The sequence below is a fragment of the Chenopodium quinoa genome, unplaced genomic scaffold (assembly GCF_001683475.1).
Source record: "Chenopodium quinoa cultivar QQ74 unplaced genomic scaffold, ASM168347v1, whole genome shotgun sequence".
NCBI classification, from domain to species: domain Eukaryota; kingdom Viridiplantae; phylum Streptophyta; class Magnoliopsida; order Caryophyllales; family Amaranthaceae; genus Chenopodium; species Chenopodium quinoa.
In genome coordinates this window covers 640,466-664,662 of record NW_018744093.1, presented here as the reverse complement: position 1 = coordinate 664,662, position 24,197 = coordinate 640,466, and the positions used below count along the sequence as shown (strand labels likewise).

Genomic DNA, 24,197 nt, shown 5'->3' with positions numbered 1-24,197 from the left:
GATCCCAATTGGTACAATGCTATGTCTGATGAGTATAAGGCCATGATTGACTCACACACATGGGATTTGGTTCCTAGACCTCATGATGCTAACATTATTCGATGTCTTTGGGTCTTTACACATAAGGAGAGGGCAGATGGGTCTTTTGAGCGTTATAAGGCGCGGCTTGTTGCAAATGGTAAAAGTCAGGAAATTGGTATCGATTGTGGTGAAACTTTTAGCCCGGTTGTTAAACCGGCAACTATTCGTACTGTTTTGAGTTTGGCTTTTTCCCGAAACTGGTCTATTCATCAACTTGATGTCAAGAATGCTTTCCTTCATGGCAATCTTCAGGAAACTGTGTATATGCATCAACCACCTGGTTTTGTTGATTCTGCTAACCAATCATGTGTGTCTTCTTCGTCGTTCTATTTATGGCTTGAAACAGGCTCCGCGGGCTTGGTTTCAACGTTTTTCTACTTATATTTTGAGTATTGGATTTGTCAACAGCAAATGTGACAACTCTTTATTTGTTTTCCGGCAAGGATCGGAAACGACTTTTCTTCTTTTGTATGTTGATGATGTTATTCTGACATGCACTTCAGTTAGTCTTCGGCAACGTATTATTTCTCTCCTTAGTGCAAAATTTGCAATGAAAGACTTGGGTCCCTTGTCATATTTTTTGGGTGTCTCAGTCACGCAACATAAGGGTAAATTGTTTCTTTGTCAGCGCAAGTATGCATAGGAAATTTTGGCCAGGGCTAATATGAGTGCTTGTAAGCCTGCAAACACTCCGGTGGATACTAAGTCTAAGCTTAGTGGTGATAACGGTGCTCCCTTTGATGATCCGTCTTTATACCATCAGTTAGCAGGGGCTCTGCAGTATCTTACCTTTACAAGACCAGATATATCATATGCTGTTCAACAGGTGTGTTTGTTCATGCATGATCCTCGCGTCCCGCACTACAATTCTTTGAAACGGGTACTTCGTTACTTACAAGGTACACTTGATTATGGTATGCATTTATCTGCCACTCCTTCTTCTGGTCTCATTTCTTATTCTGATGCTGATTGGGGTGGTTGTCCCGATACCAAACGTTCGACGTCTGGTTATTGTGTGTTTCTTGGTGATAATCTTATATCTTGGTCGTCTAAACGACAAGCCACATTGTCCCGATCGAGTGCAGAGGCTGAGTACAGAGGTGTGGCGAATGTTGTTGCTGAAACAACATGGTTACGTAATCTTCTCTTGGAATTACATCGTCCATTACGATCTGCTATGATTGTATATTGTGACAATATCAGTGCTGTTTACATGTCCCATAATCCGGTTCATCATCAACGGACTAAGCATATTGAGATTGATATTCATTTTGTCCGCAAGAAGGTTTCTCTTGGTGATGTACGTGTTCTACATGTTCCTTCCGCGTTTCAGTATGCGGACATTTTCACAAAGGGTCTTCCGACACCTTTGTTTGTGGATTTTCGTCACAGTTTGACCATCCGTCCTCCTCCTGCTCCAACCGAGGGGGTGTGTTAGACAATAAATACCGTATGTATATTTTGAGTATAATGTATTTACGTACGATAGGTTATTTGGTAACCTATATATATGTGTATAGTAGGCTTGTTGTCGTTTAATGAGAATTATACAATTCTATAGGTAGATTTGCTTGAAGTTGTGACATTTGCACCGCCGCCTGCTGTTCATGCCTTCATTCTGGTATGATAATCAATTCTATGACTGAAAGCTATTTCTTAATCATGATTATTCCATAAGTTTCTGTCTTTTGAAACCTAATTATGGCATTGCTTCTTCCTATCCCTTTTTCCAATAGAGGAAGACCCTATGTTGGCCTCGAATCGAGCTTTATACCCCCAATAACAATGGATAAGATTGGTAGAGGTGGTGGCCTTGAATCGAGCTTTATACCCCCAATAATAACGGATGAGATTGGTAGAGGTGGTGTCCTTGAATCGAGCTTTATACCCCCAATAACAATGGATAAGATTGGTAGAGGTGGTGCCCTCGAATCGAGCTTTATACTCCCAATAACAATTGATAAGATTGGTAGAGGTGGGGCTGGTTTTGTTTCTTTGGGGAAATGTAAGAGGAGGACACTTTTGATTTGTTGTTCAGTTCCGAAGCTTGTACGAGATCGTTCATTAGATAAGCATGTGATTAAACAGAATAGAATTCGGTTTGTGAAGAAGCTTAAGAATTTTCTTCTTTCAAAACCCAAGCACTACATGTCTATTCATGTCCTTTCCAAATGCCGCTAACAAAGCCTCGGTCTATTGTCTCCATGATCCAACGTTATCCTACCATTTTCGAGCTCTCCGATCCTATCGAGAGAATCTGTAAGAAGTAGTAGTACTGAGAAGAGAAGCTGAGAAAGTGAGTTGGGGTTTATTTTGCTTCTAATTTTTTTGCTTTTTAGAGATTGAGTGAAAAGGTAAATTTGATGGGGAATTTGGGATAATTTCTTAAACAAAAATGAGTTGTCTATTATCAAAGGACCACTGTTTTTCTATTCATGACCTGGAATTTTGATTCTACTACAATGTGTATGTGTGGTTTCTTTTGAATTTTTATTTGGGTTCTTGACTTTTTTTGTGTGTGTTTGATTTGGTAGAAGTCTTCTCTTGCTTTTCTGTCTCTTTTATTAATAAAGGTCTAGTGGGATTAATGAGTTATTAGTTGCATGATTATGTACCAATGTTTGTAAGATTACATTACTAATTTAATAAACTGAAACGATAATTGTTCTCTTGGTATATGGTAGTATGGTACCGTGTGAGATTAGCAGGCGAGGATAGTATTGAAATTTGAGGATAGAAGATAGTGATGATTTTAATTGTGCTATGTACAATGTATAATTGGTTGTAAATTGAAAATTGGCACTTACAAAGTTATTGAGTAGAATTTGATCTATTTTACATAAAGAGTCGAGGTCCTTGATAATAGTAGATTTTGATCTATTTACCCCCAAAAGTCTTTATCACATCAATAAACAATGAAACTATTTGAATCTCATCACTTACCTTGTAGCTCTTTAAAAACCAAAAAAAAAAATAAAACAATATAAAATTGAAATTAAGATTACAACTTACATTTCACCTACAATTTCATAAATCAAACATTTTCTCAGAACTCTCACAAACTAGACTCACATCATAACCCATTAAACCCAACCCACTTACTAAATGGCTAACCCATTGATGTAAACTACGCCTATGGGTGAGCGATTTCCATGAAAATTGAAAAATGCTCGAAAAGTAGTACATTCGTAATTACACCAATATCCCTATTACATATTTAGGATTTACATTGGCCAACAACAACAACAATAACGTCTTAATCCAAAAATAATTTGAGGTGGCTAACATGAATGAATCGTAATTAGAATTCACGTTGGTCAAGAAAGTAAAAAGTGACTACTTTTTTTTATTTTATTTTAAAAAGAGCATAAATGGCGGTTGAATTTCTTGTCTCTACCTTGCTTTGAAGAAATTGGAGCTACTACTTATATCAGTTTCTCTGCATTTTGCATACTTTGTAAATTTTCATTTCTCTCCTTGAGCTTTATACTTTGTAAATTTTAGTTGCACACCATATGTTTGTCAAAATTCCTCAATCTACTTATCTTATTTTTAATTTAATTTTTGCTTTATTTGTTCTTGCTGTTCAATACTGAAAGGTGCTAACTTTATCAATCTCATCGTAAAACATGCTGGGTTTTTTTTTCTGTTAATTAGTTTATTGTATTTAACGTAAACTTCTAGTTATATGTCATGCCTATTAAGTGTTCGACGAAATTCCCTTAATCTGGGGTTGTTTTGATGTTTTAGGAACTATTAATTGTGACAAAATTAGTTGAATTTTTCATAAGTTTCTGGGTTTTTGCTATTGAATCTTTATAATTTAACACCATATGACCAAAAACACAGCAAGATAAGCCTGGTTGATTACTTTAGTTGTTTTTCTTTTAATCTTTTTATTTGTAAGAGTGCTATTGATAACTTTCAAATTCTAATGGTTGAAACTTTGAATCTTTGATGATGGTCAAGAATGGAGGATATGATGCGATTAAAACACAACATTGAATGTTCGTCTTGTTGCTGTAACTACCATTATTCCGTTAGTGCACATGTCTGTTCAATGATATTTTCATTAGAAGTCGGAAGTTGTTGAAGAATAATGGTTTCATGGGGAACTAGGTTGATATATCTATCAACTAAGAGAACTCTTTGGAAGTTTAGAAGGGTGTTTTTGAGAAAGGTACATGTTGGAACTGATGTAAATAAGTATGATTTATGTACAACCCTTAATTCTTGTACAAAGATTCGAAATTCCCAGTTAGGTTTGCAAATACACGCGAAGATAATTCAGTATGGTTATGGAGATAATTTAATATTGAGTAGCGCGCTTGTTGATTTTTATGCTAAGTGTTTTGGGATTGAAGATGCTAGGAGCATGTTTAATGAAAAGAAGCAGCATGATGAAGTGTCATGGACATCTATTATATCGGCGTATCTACAGTATGGATGTGGAGTTGAAGCCAATTTCTTTTTTAAGAAGATGCTAACAAGAGATATTCAACCTAATTGCTTCACTTATGTTAGTGTTATTGCTGTCTGTTCTACTGAAAAAGAACCTCTTAAACAACGCTTACTATTCATGCTCATGTTATAAAGCTTGGTTTTATGGTTGACAATTTCGCGGTTAGCTCCTTGATTGATTATTACTCAAAATGTGGGAGTGTAGATGCTTCTGTTTTGATCTTCAATGAGGCATCAACTAGGGATAGTATTGTCTACAACTCAATGATTGCTTGTCACTGCCATAACCTCTACGTGAAAATGCAGTCAGACTCTTTTTACGCATGAGAAATCAAGGTATTAGCTTTACTGATTTCACCATGAGCAGCATTTTGCATGCATCTAGGAGGCTATCAGTTCTCTAGGTTGGGAGGCAGGTGCATGGCTTGGTAATAAAATTAGGTTCTTTGACCATTCAGTTTGTTTTGAGCGCTCTTATTGACATGTACTCAAAGAGCGGTAGCATTGATGAAGTTCGTTATGTTTTCGATTAAACAATTGAAAAGAACTATGTTTTGTGGACAACTCTAATTTCAGGGTATGCTCAGAGTGGAAGAGAAATAGAGGCGCTAGAGCTCTTTGATCACATGATGGGAAAGGGTTTTTCCCTGATCATATTTGCTTTACTGTAGTGCGCAAGGCTTGTAATCATGCGGGTTTACTTGATAGAGCTGTAGAGAACTTCAACAAGATGATGATGGATTATGATCTGTCTTTTACAATGGACCAATATGCTTGTCTAATTGACTTGTATGCTAGACAAGGGCATATAAGAAAGGCAATGCAATTGATGGATGAGATGCCTTTTGATCTTAATTCTGTCATATTGAGTTCGGTATTGAGTTGCTGCAAAACATAAGGTGCCGTGGAATTGGGAAGAGAGGTTTCTAATCAGCTCTTTGCTCTGCAGCCACAGGATTCTATTGCATACCTAACAATGGCTCACATTTATGCTGAAGCTGGCTTTTGGGATGAGGCTGCCAATATTAGAAAATTGATGAAGCCAAAAGGACTGGAAAAGTGTGGAGCATGGAGTTGGGTTGAAGTAGATGAACAATTGAGTTATTCTTAGTTGGTAGTCTTGGTACATCATGTCATTATACATCTCTCAATAATTTTATGTTGTCCGAGCATCTTAATTTGGGAAACAAGGTCCATCCTGGAAGAATGGGAACCAATGATGTGGATCAACTCACTTCTTGCAAGGGAAGTGCAACAAGAAAGTATAAGTATGATACATGTGATTTATGTAGGTATTGCTATACTCTTAAGATAATTTTTTGTGTTCTATCACTACTATGGGTGTTTTTTTATCATTTTTTTTTTCATTATTTTAGTTTGTCTTCTGGTATTTATTCTTATTATCGGCTTACCTGTTAAGTGTAGTTGGAACCTAAATCCTCTAAGGTATTAGCTTGTCTCGAGGAGCCAATTCACCATGGTGTCGTACTCGTGTTTTGCAACATCAACCTATAATGGAAAACCCAGAAGAAGGCAGAAGAATGCAAGAGTGAAAGGTAATCGATGAACATATACTTCAAATTAGGCTAATACATATGTTGCATATACCGTGCATGTTTGGGTTGAGTGTGACATCAACTGGCATTAGTATCAGCTCATGCAATATGTACACATTTGTCGTCTTCTGATAAATAATTAGGAAACCTGGTACTATCATCTTGTTTTGCATTCAAGTGGTGATTGTAATCACCGGATTTGTTTTATGGTATAGGTTTTAAGCCTTTTGGTTTACTGAATTTCATTATGGTTTTTGATAGAAATATTACATCCCCCTCCAGAATCCCAACTCATTGTTGAAAAAGCTGAAGAGAAACATTGAGTCAAAGTAGAGCAAGTTTGCTTGCTCCCTGCACAATCAGTATTCAATCAATGGTCTTAATGATATGTCACTTTTTACAAGACCTGAATATTTATTTTCAAAGTAAAACCTCTTCTATGTTCATTGGTGAAAATTATGTACTAAGGGCCTAAGGGAATCTCTGCTAGGTTCATCTATTGAAGGTGAGTAATCAGGCTAAAAGGTGTAGTCTATGGACAGAAAGGTGAATATTGCTCTATGAATTCTTGTTGGTCTTAAGCGACTGAAGTGGCTAAGTTAGCCAAGCTTAGTCGACTTCAGTGTATATATACTATCAAGCCTTTTTGAGTTGGAAGAAGGAATGTGTTTGTGAACTTATTTGTCTAAATGCTAAAGTTCCTGGATCTACTTCCAAGTGATTACTGACTACTGAGTAATGCATATAGTAGATTTTTTTGTCTTGCATTTTATCATTCTTGTGTACGATAATTTTATGCTATATTGAACAATGGAGTTGAATAATGTGTGACATGCTATTTTAAATGATGCTTCTTTGTCTAAGAGAGCACTTTGACATTTCAAAATTCATTATCACATTGTCTTCTTAATATCTCATAATTAAGGATATGACATGATTTTACAAAACACCCTTGATAATATCAAAATCACTCATTTTAAGTAGTGATATCGAAATATGGTCATAAATTATTATGACTACGTATTATATTTGAAAGGTGACAACTTATTTAGCACAAGTACAATATAAGATAATACGCAACTATTAACTTCAGATGGGAGAAGCAATCTATCTTTTTTATTATGGGTGAAAACAAATGTGAATTACCATATCCCAAATAAGTGAAATCATTCTGGTGTGGTCCTATGTTGCCTGTGCTAGATATGTACAAGTATATAGGACTATTTCTTTTTATATGCCTTAATTTATGTTTAATTGGACAATCCAGTTGCACTCTGGAACATTTAGCATCCTACAATGGTTGAAACAGTCAAGAGTGATAGCAGAGAATAATAATTAGGAAAAATTGACATAAATAATCCCACCTTTTAGTGGTCTGCTCATATTAGTTCCACCTTTCAATTAACTCATAATAATCCCAACTTCAAGGCCCATCAGTTTTAATTGGACCCTATACACTTATGACCTACTACACCCGTTAACTTGCTGACGTGGCATTTCGGTTGAATGTCAACCTTCCTCTCCCCAAAAAAAATTAATAATTCTTCCTAAGAGTCTAACTACTCCCTGCTACTTATTCAATAAGAAAAGAAAAAAAAAAGTAAAAGCACCATTGATTGCGCCACTACTGAAGATTGGTAGTTTGGTACGGCTACGGGGCAGCGTCTGGACAGCTGGAGGTGTGTAAGGCAAAGCTCCATTAAAGGTATGCTTTCTAAAACCTTAAATTTCGTGGAATTTCATGTAAAATTGGAATTTTTTTTTGAATTTAAATTTCGAATTTTAATTAGGAAGGTGACGGTTTGCCTTCTAGGGTTCTCTATAAGTGGAGACCCCCCTCCTTTCATTTTCACACTTTCCAAATTTTTGTTGAGAGAATTTTCTAAGAAAGAGAGCTCTGATATCGGCTGCTAGTTCTTGCGCAACCGTCTTCCTTTTCCTCACTCAACCGGTCACCGTCTGAGTGCTCATCACCCAAAACTTATTAAAACCGCCTGAGGATCCTTTGATTGATTCAAATTGCTTTCAATACACCCACAGCCAGTTAACCGTCTAGGGTATCTTCAACCAAAGCTTCTGAGGAACGGCTGGGTTGTTAAACAATCTTCAATTGCTCTTCAAGAGGGTACATCCGGACAACCGTCTGGGTTTCTTCTCCAATTTTCAGTTGTGCTTCAAGAGGATACATCCGGGCTACCGTCTGGGTATCTAGCAAGAAACAAAAATATTTCCGGTTGCTGATCCAGATAGCCTACTTTCCCTTCACTCAAAGCATCTTCAAGGTACTGTCTCTACCCATTGCTACTTTTTTGAGTTTTTCCGGTTGTATAGCTTGTAAAGAATAATGGACTCACCCAACACACACACGGCACGGCCTAGGACAGTTGTCAGCCAGTCACCGGATACGGCTGAGTTTAGGACTGGGGATGCCGTCTGGGGGTGTTTGGACCACCCTTACTCTTCTGCGAATCCGATCGTCTCTATTCATGTGCTGGACAGAATGGCTCGAACGAGATGGACGGCTGTAGACTGATGAGTGACATTTATGTCACTCTTAGGGGTAGCATTTAGGTCTTTTTCCTCTTATTTTTCTTAGTTTTTTCCACCTCATTTATCCTCTTATGGCTTCTTTATGTATTGATGAAAAGTAATGCTTATTTGCGCTTATTTTGATAATCTTTATGCATTATTTTATCATCCCCATGCTCTCGTGAACTTTGGTATCTTCTGCAGGTTCCATGACAGTCCTATGCACGGTGGGAGGCCCCTTGGCCAAGTATGGAAGCCATGGACAAAGGCAAGAGGAGCAAAAGGGAAGGAGAGGAAGCAAGAAAAGGAAGTGCAAGAGGAGGTGTGGTCAAACTTTTGAAAAGTTTGACCGAACCTCCTGGGTGCAGTGAAGGCAGTGTCAAACCAGTTTTCAGCAATTTTGCACGAGAGGTCGAACCTCAAAAGTTCGAAGAAACAAGGATCAGGGAGGTTCGACCGAACCTACACAGAGTTCGACCGAACCTACCCTGAGTCCGACCGAACCTACCCAGAGTTCGGTCGGACCTTTTCCCGATCTCAGCCAATTTTGTACGGACTATTTAAGGTCCTCTTGAGATCGTTTTTCGGGGGGAGAGAAGAAAAACAGTAGAATAGTTTTCAGCAAAAAAGATACTCTCTCTTAGTTAGCAACTTCATTAAATTAGTTGATTTAGTTTTAGAAACTCTCAAATCTAATCATTGTAGAAGCAAATTTCAAGATTTATCTCAAGAATTTCAGCAATTATCCAACATTTTTGAAGCTTCAATAGTAACTTCTTTCATTTGTCCTTCATTATTTTCTGATTTTATTTTTTTGTTTTGTAAGCCACTTGATTTTCTCTCAATCTTGATATATTGTTGTTGCATGTTAGCTTTGTCCATAGATAATCACTTGTTTTTCCAAATCTTAGAATCGCTTATAATCCAAACTTGGAATTTGCATGTACTCACAATGAATTGTGAGTAGTCCTCTTGGCTAGGGGTTGGGTGAAACTCAACCTATTGGTGATTATGTGAGTTTGGGAGTGATTATGATGATGGATTGCGACTAAACTTGATTATATGGGATTGCTTGTTAGATCTTCATGATAGGAGTAATTAACCTAGATTATTGAACTTGATGGCATGAAATGTTTGGTTCGACATGGAAATGTGAGTTGAATGTTTCATTACCTACTGCAATATGATTATGTATCTTTTGTTGCTAAGTTAATGAGGGATCTAAGCTTAGTAATCTGAGTTGTTTTCATATCGTTTGATGTTGATCTTACATGTGGACTTTGCTATTCCATTACCCTCATTCCTCCCTATTTGCCTAATTGCTATTGGTTGAGTGAATCCCATTCCCTTAGTGTTTTAATCCCTTGAATTCAACCTTTAGTTGTAGTTTGTTAGTTAATCACCGCTTATACCTTGATTTCGATTTAGCTTGAGCATTAAGATTATTTAGAATTTGATTCCCGTTCTCCGTGGACCGAACCTTTGCTTGCCATTGTACTTGTTTGAGTGAGGTGTTTGTTATAAATGTGTTTGAATGAGCCTAAATTGTGCGACCGATTTAGCGCTCGTCAAAATGGCGCCGTTGCCGGGGAGCGGTGTTGTTGATTGCTATTTGATTGCTTGAGTCTAATTCACCTTTAAAAAAAACACAAAAAGAGTTGTTTTCCTTTTTGGCTACGCTTGTAGCCTTGCTACTAATTGTGTTTGTTGAGTGCGTATGCGTAGGACTCAACATCGTGAGTTGGTGCCTTACGATCCCGAGATTGAGCAAACCCTTAAAAGAAGAAGGAGATCTCGTTCGCGGTCCTCCACTTCCCCAAGAAGAGAATCCAACCCGGAACCACAAAGAAATCCAATGGGTGACAACCCACCACCACCACCTCCAAGACCTTTGAAGGAGATGGGAACTCCGGGAGCTTATAGAGCTTCAAGTGGGATTGCTCCCCCAAACACCCCGGCCAATGACTTCGAGATTAGGCCCGCAATGATAAATTTGATTGAGAGGAGACAATTTAGTGGAGCAAAACACGAGAGCCCTCTTGCACATTTGAACTAGTTTGAGAAATATTGCAACACAATCAAGGTGAATGGGGTCACTCAAGAGTTTGTGAGACTAAAACTATTTCCTTTCTCCTTAATAGGAAGGGCTCTCGAATGGCTTGAGAAGGAAGTGAGACCCAATTCTTTGAGGACTTGGGATGAGGTCACCACGGCTTTCTTAGGGAGATTCTACTCTTAAAAGAAGATGGCCGAGGCAAGAGCTCTAATTCAAGGCTTTCGGCAAAGGGGTAGAGACTATCTATGAAGCTTGGGAGAGGTACAAGGAGTACCAAAGAGAGTGCCCTCACCATGGAATCCCAACATACCAAGTTTTACAAATCTTCTATGGAGGCTTGAGTTCTCAAGGCAAAACAAGCTTGGATGCGGGAGCCGGTGGGCCAATCATGAATAAAACCGAAGATCAAGTGATTGAGATCATTGAAGATGTGGTAAGGCACCACATGGATTGGCAAGAAAATGAAAGAGAATCCACAAGCAAGAGTGGGGGGGGCGGCTTATTCGGTAGATCACCTCAATGCTATAAACAACTTGACATCCCAAATTACAAATCTTGGAAAGGAGATGACATCGATCAAAGCTAAGCTTGAGTCCTCCACTTCGCGCCAAGACTTTTCCTCCCAATCTAAGGGGAGAGGTATGAGTTCTAACCCTTCTACTTCTACATCTAATAACATGCCCAGTGGATGCTTATTTTGTGATAATTGTGGGTCTTATGACCATGATACATCTTCTTGTAATTTTGATTCCCAATCCCAACCCCTTAATGATGATGGTAATGAGTATGAAAATGAACATGTCAATGCCTTGTCTTATGATAATAGACCTAGGAATGACAACCAACGATACTTACCACCCAATAAAAGAGGGCAAGGGAATAATTTCAATCAAAGAGGAAATGATTATGATTACCACAACCACAACCAATGGGGTGGTAGAAACCAAAGGGACCAAAATCCCCAAGGTAATTACAACCAACAAAGTGGTTATGGTAACCATAATCATAATAATCAAGGAAACTATGGAAATCAAGGCCAATACCACCAAGGGGGGAATTCTAATAACCGGAACAATTGGAATAATAATGGTAATAGAGGCTTTAACAACCAAAATGCTAATTCCAATGTGAGAGGTCCTAGAGCACAACAAGACAACTGTTACACTCAACCACCTCCACAAAAGTCTAGCCTAGAAGAGATGATGGAAAGCCAAGCCAAAATGTTCAACACTTTCATGGCCACTAGTGATAAGAAGTTTAATGAAGTAATGACCCATAACAAAATGCTTGAAACACAAATTTCTCAATTGGCCAATGCTTTAAAAGAGGGAGCTAGCACTTCTAAACTTCCACCCCAAGGACTTGACCCCAAGAAACCGGTGAATGCTATATCAACTAGGAGTGGGAAAGTGTTGGAAGAGAGTGTCCCTAAGGAAAACAATGAGAAAGTGAACATGAGTGAGCCTCCCGTTGAGAGTGATTTAAAGCATGAAGAAGAGAAAGCCTCTGAGAATGAAAAAGAAAAAGAGAATGAAAAAGAAAAAGAGAGTGAAAAAGAAACCAAACAATTGCAAAGACTTCCATATCCCCATAAATTTGTGAGACACAAATTAGATGTGCAATTCGGAAAATTCCTTGAAACACTGAAGCAAATTCACCTTTCAATCCCTTTTACCGATGCTATCAAGCAAATGCCTAACTATGCTAGGTTTTTAAAAGATATTTTGAGTGGAAGGAGAAAGTGTGATGTGGTGGAAACGGTGAATCTCACCGAGAATTGTAGTGCTATTATCATGAATAAGATGCCACCAAAGTTAAAAGATCCCGGTAACTTTTCAATCCCTTGTGCAATATATAAAAATGCAAATTGATAATGCCTTGTGTGACCTTGGGGCTAGTGTTAGCCTTATGCCATATTCGGTATATCAAAGACTTGAGATAGGGGAACTTCTACCCACTAACATTACCTTACAATTGGCCGATCGATCCATTAAATTTCCAAAGGGTAAGGTAGAGGATGTTCCCCTAAGAGTGGGAAAGTTTGTAATTCCGGTGGATTTTGTTGTGTTAGAGATGGATGAAGATGTTAACATTCCAATAATTCTAGGAAGACATTTTCTTGATACTTCAGGTGCTTTAATAGATGTTCAAAGTGCTAAAATTTCACTAAAAGTAGGAGATGAGGTGATAGAATTTGATTTGAATGAGAGCATGAAATATCCAAGCTCTAGTCTTGATAATTGCATGATGATTGATACTATTGATTCTATTGTAACTTCTATGCATGAGCACTTGCTCACTACTAACGATGCCCTTGAGAATGTCCTTTTGAACAAGGAAAAGATAGGTGACCAAAGCAAAGAGATGGCATTGTATGAAGAAATGCTTGAAGGAAGTACAGAATCAAGCAATGAGCAAGTGTGCATGGGAATCACAACGCATGATGCATTAGAAGTAGCTACCTCAAGAGAAGGTAAGGGTGTTCCAATGGTAGAGTTGAAACCTCTACCATCACACCTAAGGTATGAGTTTTTGGGCCCCAATTCAACTTTTCCGGTTATTGTGAATTCTTCTTTGAACGAGTGCCAAACTCAAATGTTATGTGGTGTTTTGAGAGATCACCAAGGTGCTTTAGGCTATACCATAGATAACCTCAAAGGTATTAGCCCCGCTTTATGTATGCACCACATAACACTTGAGGAGGGTGCTAAGCCTTCCATTGAGAGGCAAAGGAAACTCAATCCTCAAATGGGGGAGGTGGTGAAGAAAGAAATCACCAAACTCCTTGATGCCGGCATCATCTTCCCCATTTCGAGTTCTAGATGGGTTTCCCCCGTTCATGTGGTCCCTAAAAAGGGAGGAATGACCGTAGTTGAAAATAAGAATGGTAATCTCATTTCAACTAGAACGGTGACTTGTTGGAGGATGTGCATAGACTATAGACGTCTAAATGCATCCACCAACAAGGATCATTTTCCTCTCCCTTTTATCGACCAAATGCTTGAAAGACTAACCAAGCACAAGTATTATTGCTTTCTTGATGGTTATTCGGGTTTCTTTCAAATCCCTATAAACCCGGAGGACCAAGAGAAAACAACTTTTACTTGTCCCTATGGAACTTTTGCATATAGGAGGATGCCCTTCGGGCTTTGCAACGCACCGGCAACCTTCCAAAGATGCATGATGAGTATTTTTGGGGACATGCTTGAAGCCGAAATGGAAGTTTTCATGGATGATTTCTCGGTAGGGGGCCTTTCGTTCGAGGATTGTTTGTCCAACTTGGGCAAGTGCTTGACAAGATGTGAGAAGGTCAATTTGGTTTTGAATTGGGAGAAATGCCACTTTATGGTGGAAGAGGGAATTGTCCTTGGTCACAAGATTTCAAACAAAGGGATTGAGGTTGACAAGGCCAAAGTTGAAGTGATAGAAAAGCTTCCGCCACCAATCAATGTGAGAGGAGTAAGGTCATTTTTGGGGCATGCCGGGTTCTATAGGAGATTCATCAAGGATTTCTCACAAATTGCTAGACCCCTAAATGCTCTTCTTCAAAAAGATGCCATTTTTTTTTGATAAAGAGTGTCTCCAAGCTTTCAACAAATTAAAGGAGGCTTTAATCTCAACTCCAATTGTGCAAGGGCCAAGATGGGATTTACCATTTGAACTTATGTGTGATGCAAGTGATGTTGCGATTGGAGGAGTATTGGGGCAAAGGGTAGAGAAGAGGCTTCACGTGATTTACTACATGTCTAAGACCTTGAATGAAGCTCAACGGAACTACACCACAACGGAGAAAGAGTTTCTTGCCGTGGTTCATGCTTTTGAGAAGTTTTGGAACTACCTAATTGGTTCCAAAACTATTGTCTACACTGATCATGCGGCTATTAGGTACCTTGTGGCAAAGAAAGAGTCCAAGCCTCGTCTTCTTCGTTGGGTGCTATCACTTCAACAATTCGATGTAGAGATTCGGGACAAAAAGGGGGCCGAAAATGTGGTTGCAGATTATCTATCCCGGTTAGAGAACGTGCAAGATAATGACGATGGGGTCCCAATTTGTGATGAGTTAAAAGATGATGTGCTTTACTTGTTGGCCGAGAAAGATCTTCCTTGGTTTGCGGATTTGGTGAACTATTTGGCTTGTGGGGAGTTTCCTCCAAATGCTTCAAGGAACCAGAAGAAGAAGTTGAAAAGGGAAGCAAGGCATTACATATGGGATGATCCGATCCTTTTCAAAAGAGGAGTAGATGGTTTACTCCGTAGATGTGTGCCAAATGATGAAGTGAAGAGTGTTTTGAAGATGTGCCACTCCGATCCTTGTGGAGGGCACATGGGTGCCAACAAAACAGCCTTGAAAGTACTACAAAGCGGGTTATGGTGGCCTCATATCTTCAAAGATTCATGGGGTTTTGTGAAAACATGTGACTCTTGCTAAAGAACCGGTAATGTTTCGAAGAGAAATGAAATGCCTCAACAACCGATTCTTGAACTTGAGGTGTTTGATGTGTGGGGCATTGATTTCATGGGACCTTTTCCCTCATCTAATGGAAATCAATACATCCTTGTGGCGGTTGATTATGTTTCTAAATGGGTTGAAGCCATTGCCTCCCCAACTAATGACCACAAGTAGTGATGAAGATGTTCAAAAAGGTGATATTTCCAAGATTTGGGATCCCTAGAGCAGTGGTTAGCGATAATGGTTCTCATTTTATTCATAATGTGTTTCAAAAGATGCTGAGAAAGAATGGGGTCCATCAACGCTTTGGCACGACTTATCACCCACAAACAAGTGGGCAAGCGGAGGTTTCCAATCGCCAAATCAAGGTAATTCTTGAGAAAACAGTGGCTAGGAATAGGAAAGATTGGTCGGACAAGCTAGATGATGCCCTTTGGGCCTATAGAACCGCTTTCAAAACCCCCATCGGCACTACCCCCTACCGGCTTGTATATGGTAAGTCTTGTCACCTTCCGGTTGAACTTGAACACCGTGCTCAATGGGCTATCAAAAAGATCAACTTTGATTTGGCGAGTGCGGGTGAAGAAAGGTGGCTAGACTTGCATGAGTTAGAGGAACTACGGATGGATGCTTATGATTGTGCAAGCTTGTACAAAACCCGGTCAAAGGAGTGGCATGATCGCCAAATTGAAAAGAAGACCTTCAATGTTGGAGATAAGGTGTTGCTTTACAATTCAAGGATGAAACTATTTCCCGGAAAACTCATGTCAAGGTGGAGTGGTCCATTCACCGTTAAGGAGGTGTTCCCCCATGGAGCCGTTGAGCTAAATGATTTGGATGGATCGAGGTCATTCAAGGTCAATGGGCATCGCCTCAAGCTTTATTATGAGGATGCTCATGTTGGTTTGATTGAGTCAATGCAATGCAATCTCATCTTTTGAGTGTGTGAAGTACGTCAAGCTAGTGACGTTAAAGAAGCGCTTCCGGGAGGCAACCCGAGTTTCTAACCCTCCTCTATTCTATTTGCTTGATGTTTTCTTTTCTTCTTTCACACCTTTGGATTGATGGTTTTGCGTGTATTTGGTTTGTGTTGGTATTCTTGTTTGTCTTGCCTTAAAAAGGAATGCATTTTCCATATACCTTAGGCATGATTGTGTTGTATTTTAGTGTGTCTTGAGGGGAAGTTTTGTGCATATTTTCAGATAGAGGGATTTAGGGGTGTTCGACCAAACTGCAACAAGGTTCGACCGAACTTTGCAAAAGTTTGACCGAACCACCCAAGAGTTCGGCCGTTCCTCCCCTAGAACTCAAAATGGGCTAAAAACTGTCGGATTCTGGAAAATCCAAAAGTTCGACCGAACTTTTCAAAAGTTTGGTCGAACTTATTATGGTCCGACCGAACCTCATAAGTCCGACCGAACCTTTTTCGAGCTTGCCCAGAATTAATAGGCTTGAGCCGCTGCTTTCTCGCTCTTACTTCATACATTCGGCTCTCTCTCTCCCTTCTCTTCTCCTTCTCACCCTAATACTCCATTGTCACCCCTCCTTCAACCTCAAATCTCCATAAAAATCACTCCAATCTTTTTCCCTCCTCACTTCATTAACATCCACTACTCAATTCCTACAATATCCTTAAATTTTCCCCAATTTCTAGGGTTTGAGTGACTTGAAACTTCTTGATTTCTACTTACTTCCAATTAATTGTGGTATGGTTATTCTAGCTTTTGCAAGCTCATTTCTTTAATTTCTCTTTATTTTATGATGTTTTACATGTTCAAGTATGATATGTGGTATAATTGATATTGTTAGTCATGGCTTGTTTGATTTAAGTGGTTATTGGGATTTCCTTGTTGTAATTGGTTGGTTGTTGTTAGTAGTACTTGTTTCATGATGAATATGCATGTATGACTTGGGTTTTCATGATTTCAATTTGTTTGCTTGAATGTGTTAATCTTTCACTAGGTTGTTCATGCTACATTTTGATTGAGAAATTCTTGAGTTGGATGGAATTTTGTGACTATTACTCATTGTTCTCGGTTTGATTTCGATGAGTTTTGAGTGGATTTCATGAATTTTAGGGGACATCATGCCCAATTTCGCCTAGGTTTTCTTAGGATTTGCATTCGATTGCCATAGGATTTTTAGCTCATGCCTTGGTTTATAAGTGTCCATTAATGCCTTGAATTGTATTGTTGCTACCGTCTACATCTATTTCACAGCTCATGGCTTTTACTCTCATTGCACACTCTTTTTATCTCGGCGAGCTTCTTGTGCCTCCTTTTGGCTTGAATCTTCCTAATGTTAATTCTTGGCGATTTTTGTAGATTCACAATGCATCTTTTTGGCAAAAGCAAGTCCAAGAGGAAGAGGACGGGTGAATCTTCATCGTCAAATTTTCCACCTCCACCCGACATCTATGATCATGGCATCATCGCTCCAAACAAACACTTTTGGGATGTCTATAAAACCCTCATAGACCGTCCCATACGATCTACAAGGTTCTTCTGCGGGAACACCTTAAGAAAGCTTGGCATCATGGATGAAGTAGTCCGGCTCGCACAAAACTTTGGTTGGGGCAAGTTCATTGACCTCCACGCTCACACCTATGAGCGCATCACATTGGAGTTCCTTGCTTCCCTCCGCAAGGAAGTCATTGAAGAAGATGATGAAGGGAATGAATCTCAAATTATTCTTCACTTTCGTATGTTCAACGAAGACCATTCTCTAACCGAGAGTGAGCTCAATGAGATCTTCCATTGGCAAGCAACCGGGATGCATCGACCTTCCGATATGACCTCAATGTGTCGCATTCCCTATAATGAACAAGAATGGTGGCAGAGCATCTCCACCAAGCCCGTCTTTCGCACTAACACCGCAAAGGTCAACAACATCATCCATATTGCTTTGAGATACTTTGCCCGGCTCCTTCAGTATGCCGTATTCTTCAAGGAAAACCTCGGCTCTATGGTGAAAGATGAGGTAGCTTGCCTTTACTTGGCCGACAATCCTCAGCGTTTAAAGTTCAAATGCTCCACCACTTTTATCTCGAGATTGTTGGACACTCGAGATGGGCGGCTTGGTGATGAGATACACATGGGGGGCATGATCACCCTCATTGCCCTTTCTTTGAATGGTGGAGCTTACAAGGAACAAATTGATTTGCTCCCCCATGTGCTCCAAAACAAAGAAGAAGAGGCCGCCGGCTACCCTCCTTATGCTCTTTCTATTGTTGCTCTCCGCAACCAACGCTTCATCAACTACACCACCCAAAATCGCAAATTTATCCTCTTGGTTGATAATGGAGAAGAATGGTGTGTCCTCCCGGATCCTCCTCACACTTCGGTAGACCCTTCCAACCCGCTAAGGTGGAAGATTGCGCGAAAATTCATCCCCGATGAATTAAGGAAAAATCAAGTCCGCGGTGCAATCCCTCACCCTCAACCGGTCTACCAAGTGGAGCATCCCTTTCCCCCCCCTAGTGGGGGAGGTGAGACATCTTCTTCTTCTTCCTCTTCTCCTTTTGATATGAGTGCCCTGCGTAGTACCCTCGATGGTATTCGTTATGATAATCAGGCTTCTATTGAACAATGGGGGTACTACGCAAGGATGAACTATGATAGTCTTGTGCAAGCGGGCGTTCAAACGCCCTATGTTAACTATCCCTACCACCTGCCTCAAGAGGGTCCAGTTCCACATTGGGACCCCTATGACCCTAACAACCCCTCCCCCAACACCTATGCTTATTGGGAAGGTCCTATCGACCCATCCCAACGTGTTGGTACCCCACCATACAACCCTTATCGGCCGGGTGGGTGTGACTACGCCTATGATCCGGCAAGTCCATCAACCCCGAATCCTTTTGATGGTGGTTGGGGTACACAAGGGTGGCCCTATGAGCACTTTAACCAACCTTTCCATCCATTCATGGATCGCCCGGGGTTTGATTTCATGAACCCTCCTAAGGAACGGGAGGATAGAAACCCCCAATGAGGGTTCTCTCCTTCCCTTTTCCCCCCGGACTTTCATGCCTATTCCTTTTGCTCGAGACGTGCAAAAGACTAGCGTGGGGGAGGATGTTCCTTTTGGTTGAAGTGTACATAGGAGGGTAGTGTGGTAGGATGGTAGCTTGTGCATATGGAGAACCATCAGGGATAATGAATTTATTGTAGTTAGAGATGATTTTTGGTTGGTAATATTCTTATGATGATGATGTTATGAAGCTTCATTTCAAAAAAAAAAAAAAGAAAAAAAAGAAAAAAAAAGAAAAAAAAAATTTTTTTGAAGTTGTTTTTCCCTCTTCTCTCTTGATCCCATAATCCAAATCACAAAATCCAAATCCCTTAATCCAAATTTTGTAGATAGCTTTTTGTCAATCATTTTCTTTTGTTTATAATTCTAGTCTTTTCCTTTTGTTCACTAACTTTTCTTTGTATAGTTGTAGTGTTTCTTTTCTTTTGGCTCACTTTCCTTGTAGCTTGAAAACGGAAGCACAAAATGATGGAATAAGGAGAAACTCAAGCTCCGGAAACCTTGGTGTGATCGCAATTTTGCCTTGTGTTCTATTTCAAGCAGCATTTGGTGAGATCTTTCCCTACTTTCCTTTATTTTTCTTTGTGTGCATAGTTAGTTTAGACTAGAATGGAGTTGATTGTTCGAGGTTGTTTGCATTTGATTCCACGGAATCTGGTGATCGTTGGTATTGATGTCGAACGATCTTTGTTTGTCGATTGAGAATTAAATGTTTACTAGCCTCTTATCTCTCTTATACTCCTTGCATTAAAAAAAAATAAAAAAAAATTCAAAAAATGTGAAAAAATGAAAAAGATTTTCCTTTTTATTCATGGCAAACCACGAAAAGCTTAGTTGTTTCATTTTCATTTCGAGCATAATAATGTTGACTCGTGTGTTTGAATGCTTTGCTTCTTGAGTGTTATAAGTTTGCATGCTTCAGGATTTCCATTGGTTGACTCTGGGACATGTTCATGCTAAGGTAGTTGTTCTAGAACTCGTTAGGCCCATCGAACCCAAATTCACTTGTTTGTGATAAGAAGGTGTTGCTCTCATTAGGGGATTTGAAGCCCTAGAGATGGTTTTTGTAACCCGATGTGAGCTTTATTGTTCAAGCCTCCAACAGTACTTGTATGAGCGGCGTAGGATCCTCACCAAGGCATGCTTAGATCTAGAACTTGGCGTCTGGCTCCCGAGATCGAGACCGAACTAACCTACGAATGACAAAGGCATTCTTCATTCGGTGACTATTTTTGTTTTCTAGTATTAGTTTTTTTTTTTTTTTTTTTTTATCTTTTGTATTTTTGGGTTGCATTTGCCCTTACCATGTTGAGTCTTCCCCTCCTTGATTATAGCACATTGCAAGCCCATGGCCCTTTTGTTTTACTTTCACCCTTAGAATAATGAAGCTCAAGCCATGAGGGCTTATTGTAGTTTTGATTTGAAATTTGGAAGGGAATGGTTCTACTTGGAAAGTGAAGCAGTGTTTTTGTGAATATGTGTTCAAGAAAAGCAAATGTAAATCCTAGAAAAAGCCTTTGAAGCTAAAAAAAAAAAAAAAAAAAAGAGAAAAAAAAATAAAAAATAAAAGAAAAAGAAAAAAAAAAACAGAGAGAATGTGACAAACGAAGAGTTGATGAATGAAGATGTAAGAGGAAAGCGAAAGCTCAAAAGTGTTTGGCATTATAGTTCAAGATTGTGGCAACGTAGTTTGAAAATTGGTTGATGATTGATTTTGAAAAAGAGGCTTGATCACCCTTTGCTTCACGGTTAGGCTAAGCACCAATTTCCAAATTCCTCCACACCCTTACCCCCTAGTCAACGTTACAACCCTTTCAATGCCCTGTTGACCTAGGTTGGTTGAGTCACTAGTCGGTGGAGGGAGCTGGAACTCAAGCATATGGAGAAGGCATGACTTGGTGAGATGTCGGGTTCCTCTATTTTGCAGTGTTTTATCTTTGTTCCGGCTCCTTCGAGGAGTCACTTGATGCTATCTCCAAGGGCGGATTTGAATCTAGATGAGGGAACGCGGTAAGATTGTATGGAATGCGGGGGGAGTGGTGCATGTTTGAGTTCTCTATGCTTAGCATGACTTATCCTTCAATCAACTTTCGGCATCCCCTTGCATGCTCACTTCTACTACTCAGAAAGTTTGACACTCATTCATGTTTGTTATCTCCAAAAGCTCGACTTGGCTATGATTTGTGTTGGATTTGTTGTTTCTCTTTCCCTTGTTTTTGGTTTGTCTTGAACACAATTTTGTAAGAGTTGTGGGGTATGCTCTTTGGAAACCCTCACGAGATCACAACTCGTCCTCATCGGCGACCTTGGGGTTTAAATGGCTTGTCGCTTTTTCTAAAAGCAATATCGGTTTTTCTTTGGTTCCTTGCATGTTTGAATAACTAATTCTTTCTCCCTTGTTCATTTTCCTTTGCTTTGCTCGAGGGCGAGCAAAGGCTTAGCGTGGGGGAGTTTGATGAGTGACATTTATGTCACTCTTAGGGGTAGCATTTAGGTCTTTTTCCTCTTATTTTTCTTAGTTTTTTCCACCTCATTTATCCTCTTATGGCTTCTTTATGTATTGATGAAAAGTAATGCTTATTTGCGCTTATTTTGATAATCTTTATGCATTATTTTATCATCCCCATGCTCTCGTGAACTTTGGTATCTTCTGCAGGTTCCATGACGGTCCTATGCACGGTGGGAGGCCCCTTGGCCAAGTATGGAAGCCATGGACAAAGGCAAGAGGAGCAAAAGGGAAGGAGAGGAAGCAAGAAAAGGAAGTGCAAGAGGAGGTGTGGCCGAACCTCTGAAAGGTCCGGTCGAACCTAGGTTTGGTCAAACTTTTGAAAAGTTTGACCGAACCTCCTGGGTGCAGTGAAGGCAGTGTCAAACCAGTTTTCAGCAATTTTGCACGAGAGGTCGAACCTCAAAAGTTCGTCCAAACAAGGATCAGGGAGGTTCGACCGAACCTACACAGAGTTCGACCGAACCTACCCTGAGTCCGACCGAACCTACCCAGAGTTCGGTCGGACCTTTTCCCGATCTCAACCAATTTTGTATGGACTATTTAAGGTCCTCTTGAGATCGTTTTTCGGGGGGGGGGGAGAAGAAAAACAGTAGAATAGTTTTCAGCAAAAAAGATACTCTCTCTTAGTTAGCAACTTCATTAAATTAGTTGATTTAGTTTTAGAAACTCTCAAATCTATGCATTGTAGAAGCAAATTTCAAGATTTATCTCAAGAATTTCAGCAATTATCCAACATTTTTGAAGCTTCAATAGTAACTTCTTTCATTTGTCCTTCATTATTTTCTGATTTTATTTTTTTGTTTTGTAAGCCACTTGATTTTCTCTTAATCTTGATATATTGTTGTTGCATGTTAGCTTTGTCCATAGATAATCATTTGTTTTTCCAAATCTTAGAATCGCTTATAATCCAAACTTGGAATTTGCATGTACTCACAATGAATTGTGAGTAGTCCTCTTGGCTAGGGGTTGGGTGAAACTCAACCTATTGGTGATTATGTGAGTTTGGGAGTGATTTTGATGATGGATTGCGACTAAACTTGATTATATGGGATTGCTTGTTAGTTCTTCATGATAGGAGTAATTAACCTAGATTATTGAACTTGATGGCATGAAATGTTTGGTTCGACATGGAAATGTGAGTTGAATGTTTCATTACCTATTGCAATATGATTATGTATCTTTTGTTGCTAAGTTAATGAGGGATCTAAGCTTAGTAATCTGAGTTGTTTTCATATCGTTTGATGTTGATCTTACATGTGGACTTTGCTATTCCATTACCCTCATTCCTCCCTATTTTCCTAATTGCTATTGGTTGAGTGAATCCCATTCCCCTAGTGTTTTAATCCCTTGAATTCAACCTTTAGTTGTAGTTTGTTAGTTAATCACCGCTTATACCTTGATTTCGATTTAGCTTGAGCATTAAGATTATTTAGCATTTGATTCCCGTTCTCCGTGGACCGAACCTTTGCTTGCCATTGTACTTGTTTGAGTGAGGTGTTTGTTATAAATGTGTTTGAATGAGCCTAAATTGTGCGACCGATTTAGCGCTCGTCATAGACCCCGAATACAGTCACACTGCTCAGCCGAAGCTCCGACAAACATTGTACATTATGACCATCCAGGTGTACCTAGCACGCCCGGAGATGATATCTTGGACGAGTCCGAGGATCCAGGCGGTGAAGAGACCGTCCAACAATCAGACTCTTCAGAGTCTACCATGGAACCGGATGCCCCGCAAGAGGATGAGGAGGCATATAAATGGCCCTCTATCAATAATCCAATAGAGGCGCACATGACCGCCAGGGATGTAGTTACTCGAAATGCCACTTTACCCGGATTTTTACAAAAGCGCCCGGTTGGGGTAGGATGAGAGATTGTGGTGCCGCCTGTAGAGGCAACCGTCGTCTGGGATGACAACCTTGATCATGCCTACGACTATTTCGGTTGTTATGAGGCGGCATTCAAAGTCGGCCTCCGGTTCCCCTTCCATAATACAATAAAAGCCATACTAACAGGCTACGATCTTGGCGTTTGGCAGTTCTAGGGTGAGTATATTAGGATACATTGCCGCCTGCGAGATGCAGGACATAACGCCTAGCTGGGAGGCGTTTGCACATATGCACTACCTCAGTCGTGCCCTAGGCGGCTGGAATGCGTGGTATACATTGACCACGCATCCGGAATACATGATGACGCTTGACAAGCCGTCAAAATGGAGCAGCTGGAAGAGAAAGTTTTACTTGGTTTCTTCCCCATCGTCGCGCCTAAACCACCGGCTGCGTCACTACAATAAGCACCCGGCTCTCCTTTGAAAGAAATGCACCCTTCCTAGAGTAGCGGAAGAGGCTTGGACGCAAATAATTGAGACGGGTCTCTTCAAGAAGACCTCCCTGCCTTTGGATGATGGGACTGAAGTCATTGTCCCCAAGAACTGGGTCCCTCATCTAGACTGGCTAAAGGACAAGGTGTTCCTTTCGGCCTGTGGCCTTAGCACAATGTTTAGCAGACGTATGTTGATTGATAACC

General features: G+C 39.9%; 1 protein-coding gene and 1 pseudogene across 1 annotated transcript; both read left to right on the top strand.

The window, feature by feature from the left end:
* The first annotated feature begins 745 nt into the window (after window positions 1–745).
* LOC110692187 (uncharacterized mitochondrial protein AtMg00810-like) lies at window positions 746–1,708 on the top strand. The gene is made up of 2 exons (XM_021869186.1): window positions 746–1,510; window positions 1,643–1,708. Exons 1-2 carry the CDS (start codon window positions 746–748, stop codon window positions 1,706–1,708), a joined length of 831 nt encoding a protein of 276 aa, XP_021724878.1.
* Window positions 1,709–2,266: 558 nt separating this feature from the next.
* Window positions 2,267–6,618, top strand: LOC110692107 (annotated as a pseudogene).
* Window positions 6,619–24,197: the final 17,579 nt, after the last annotated feature.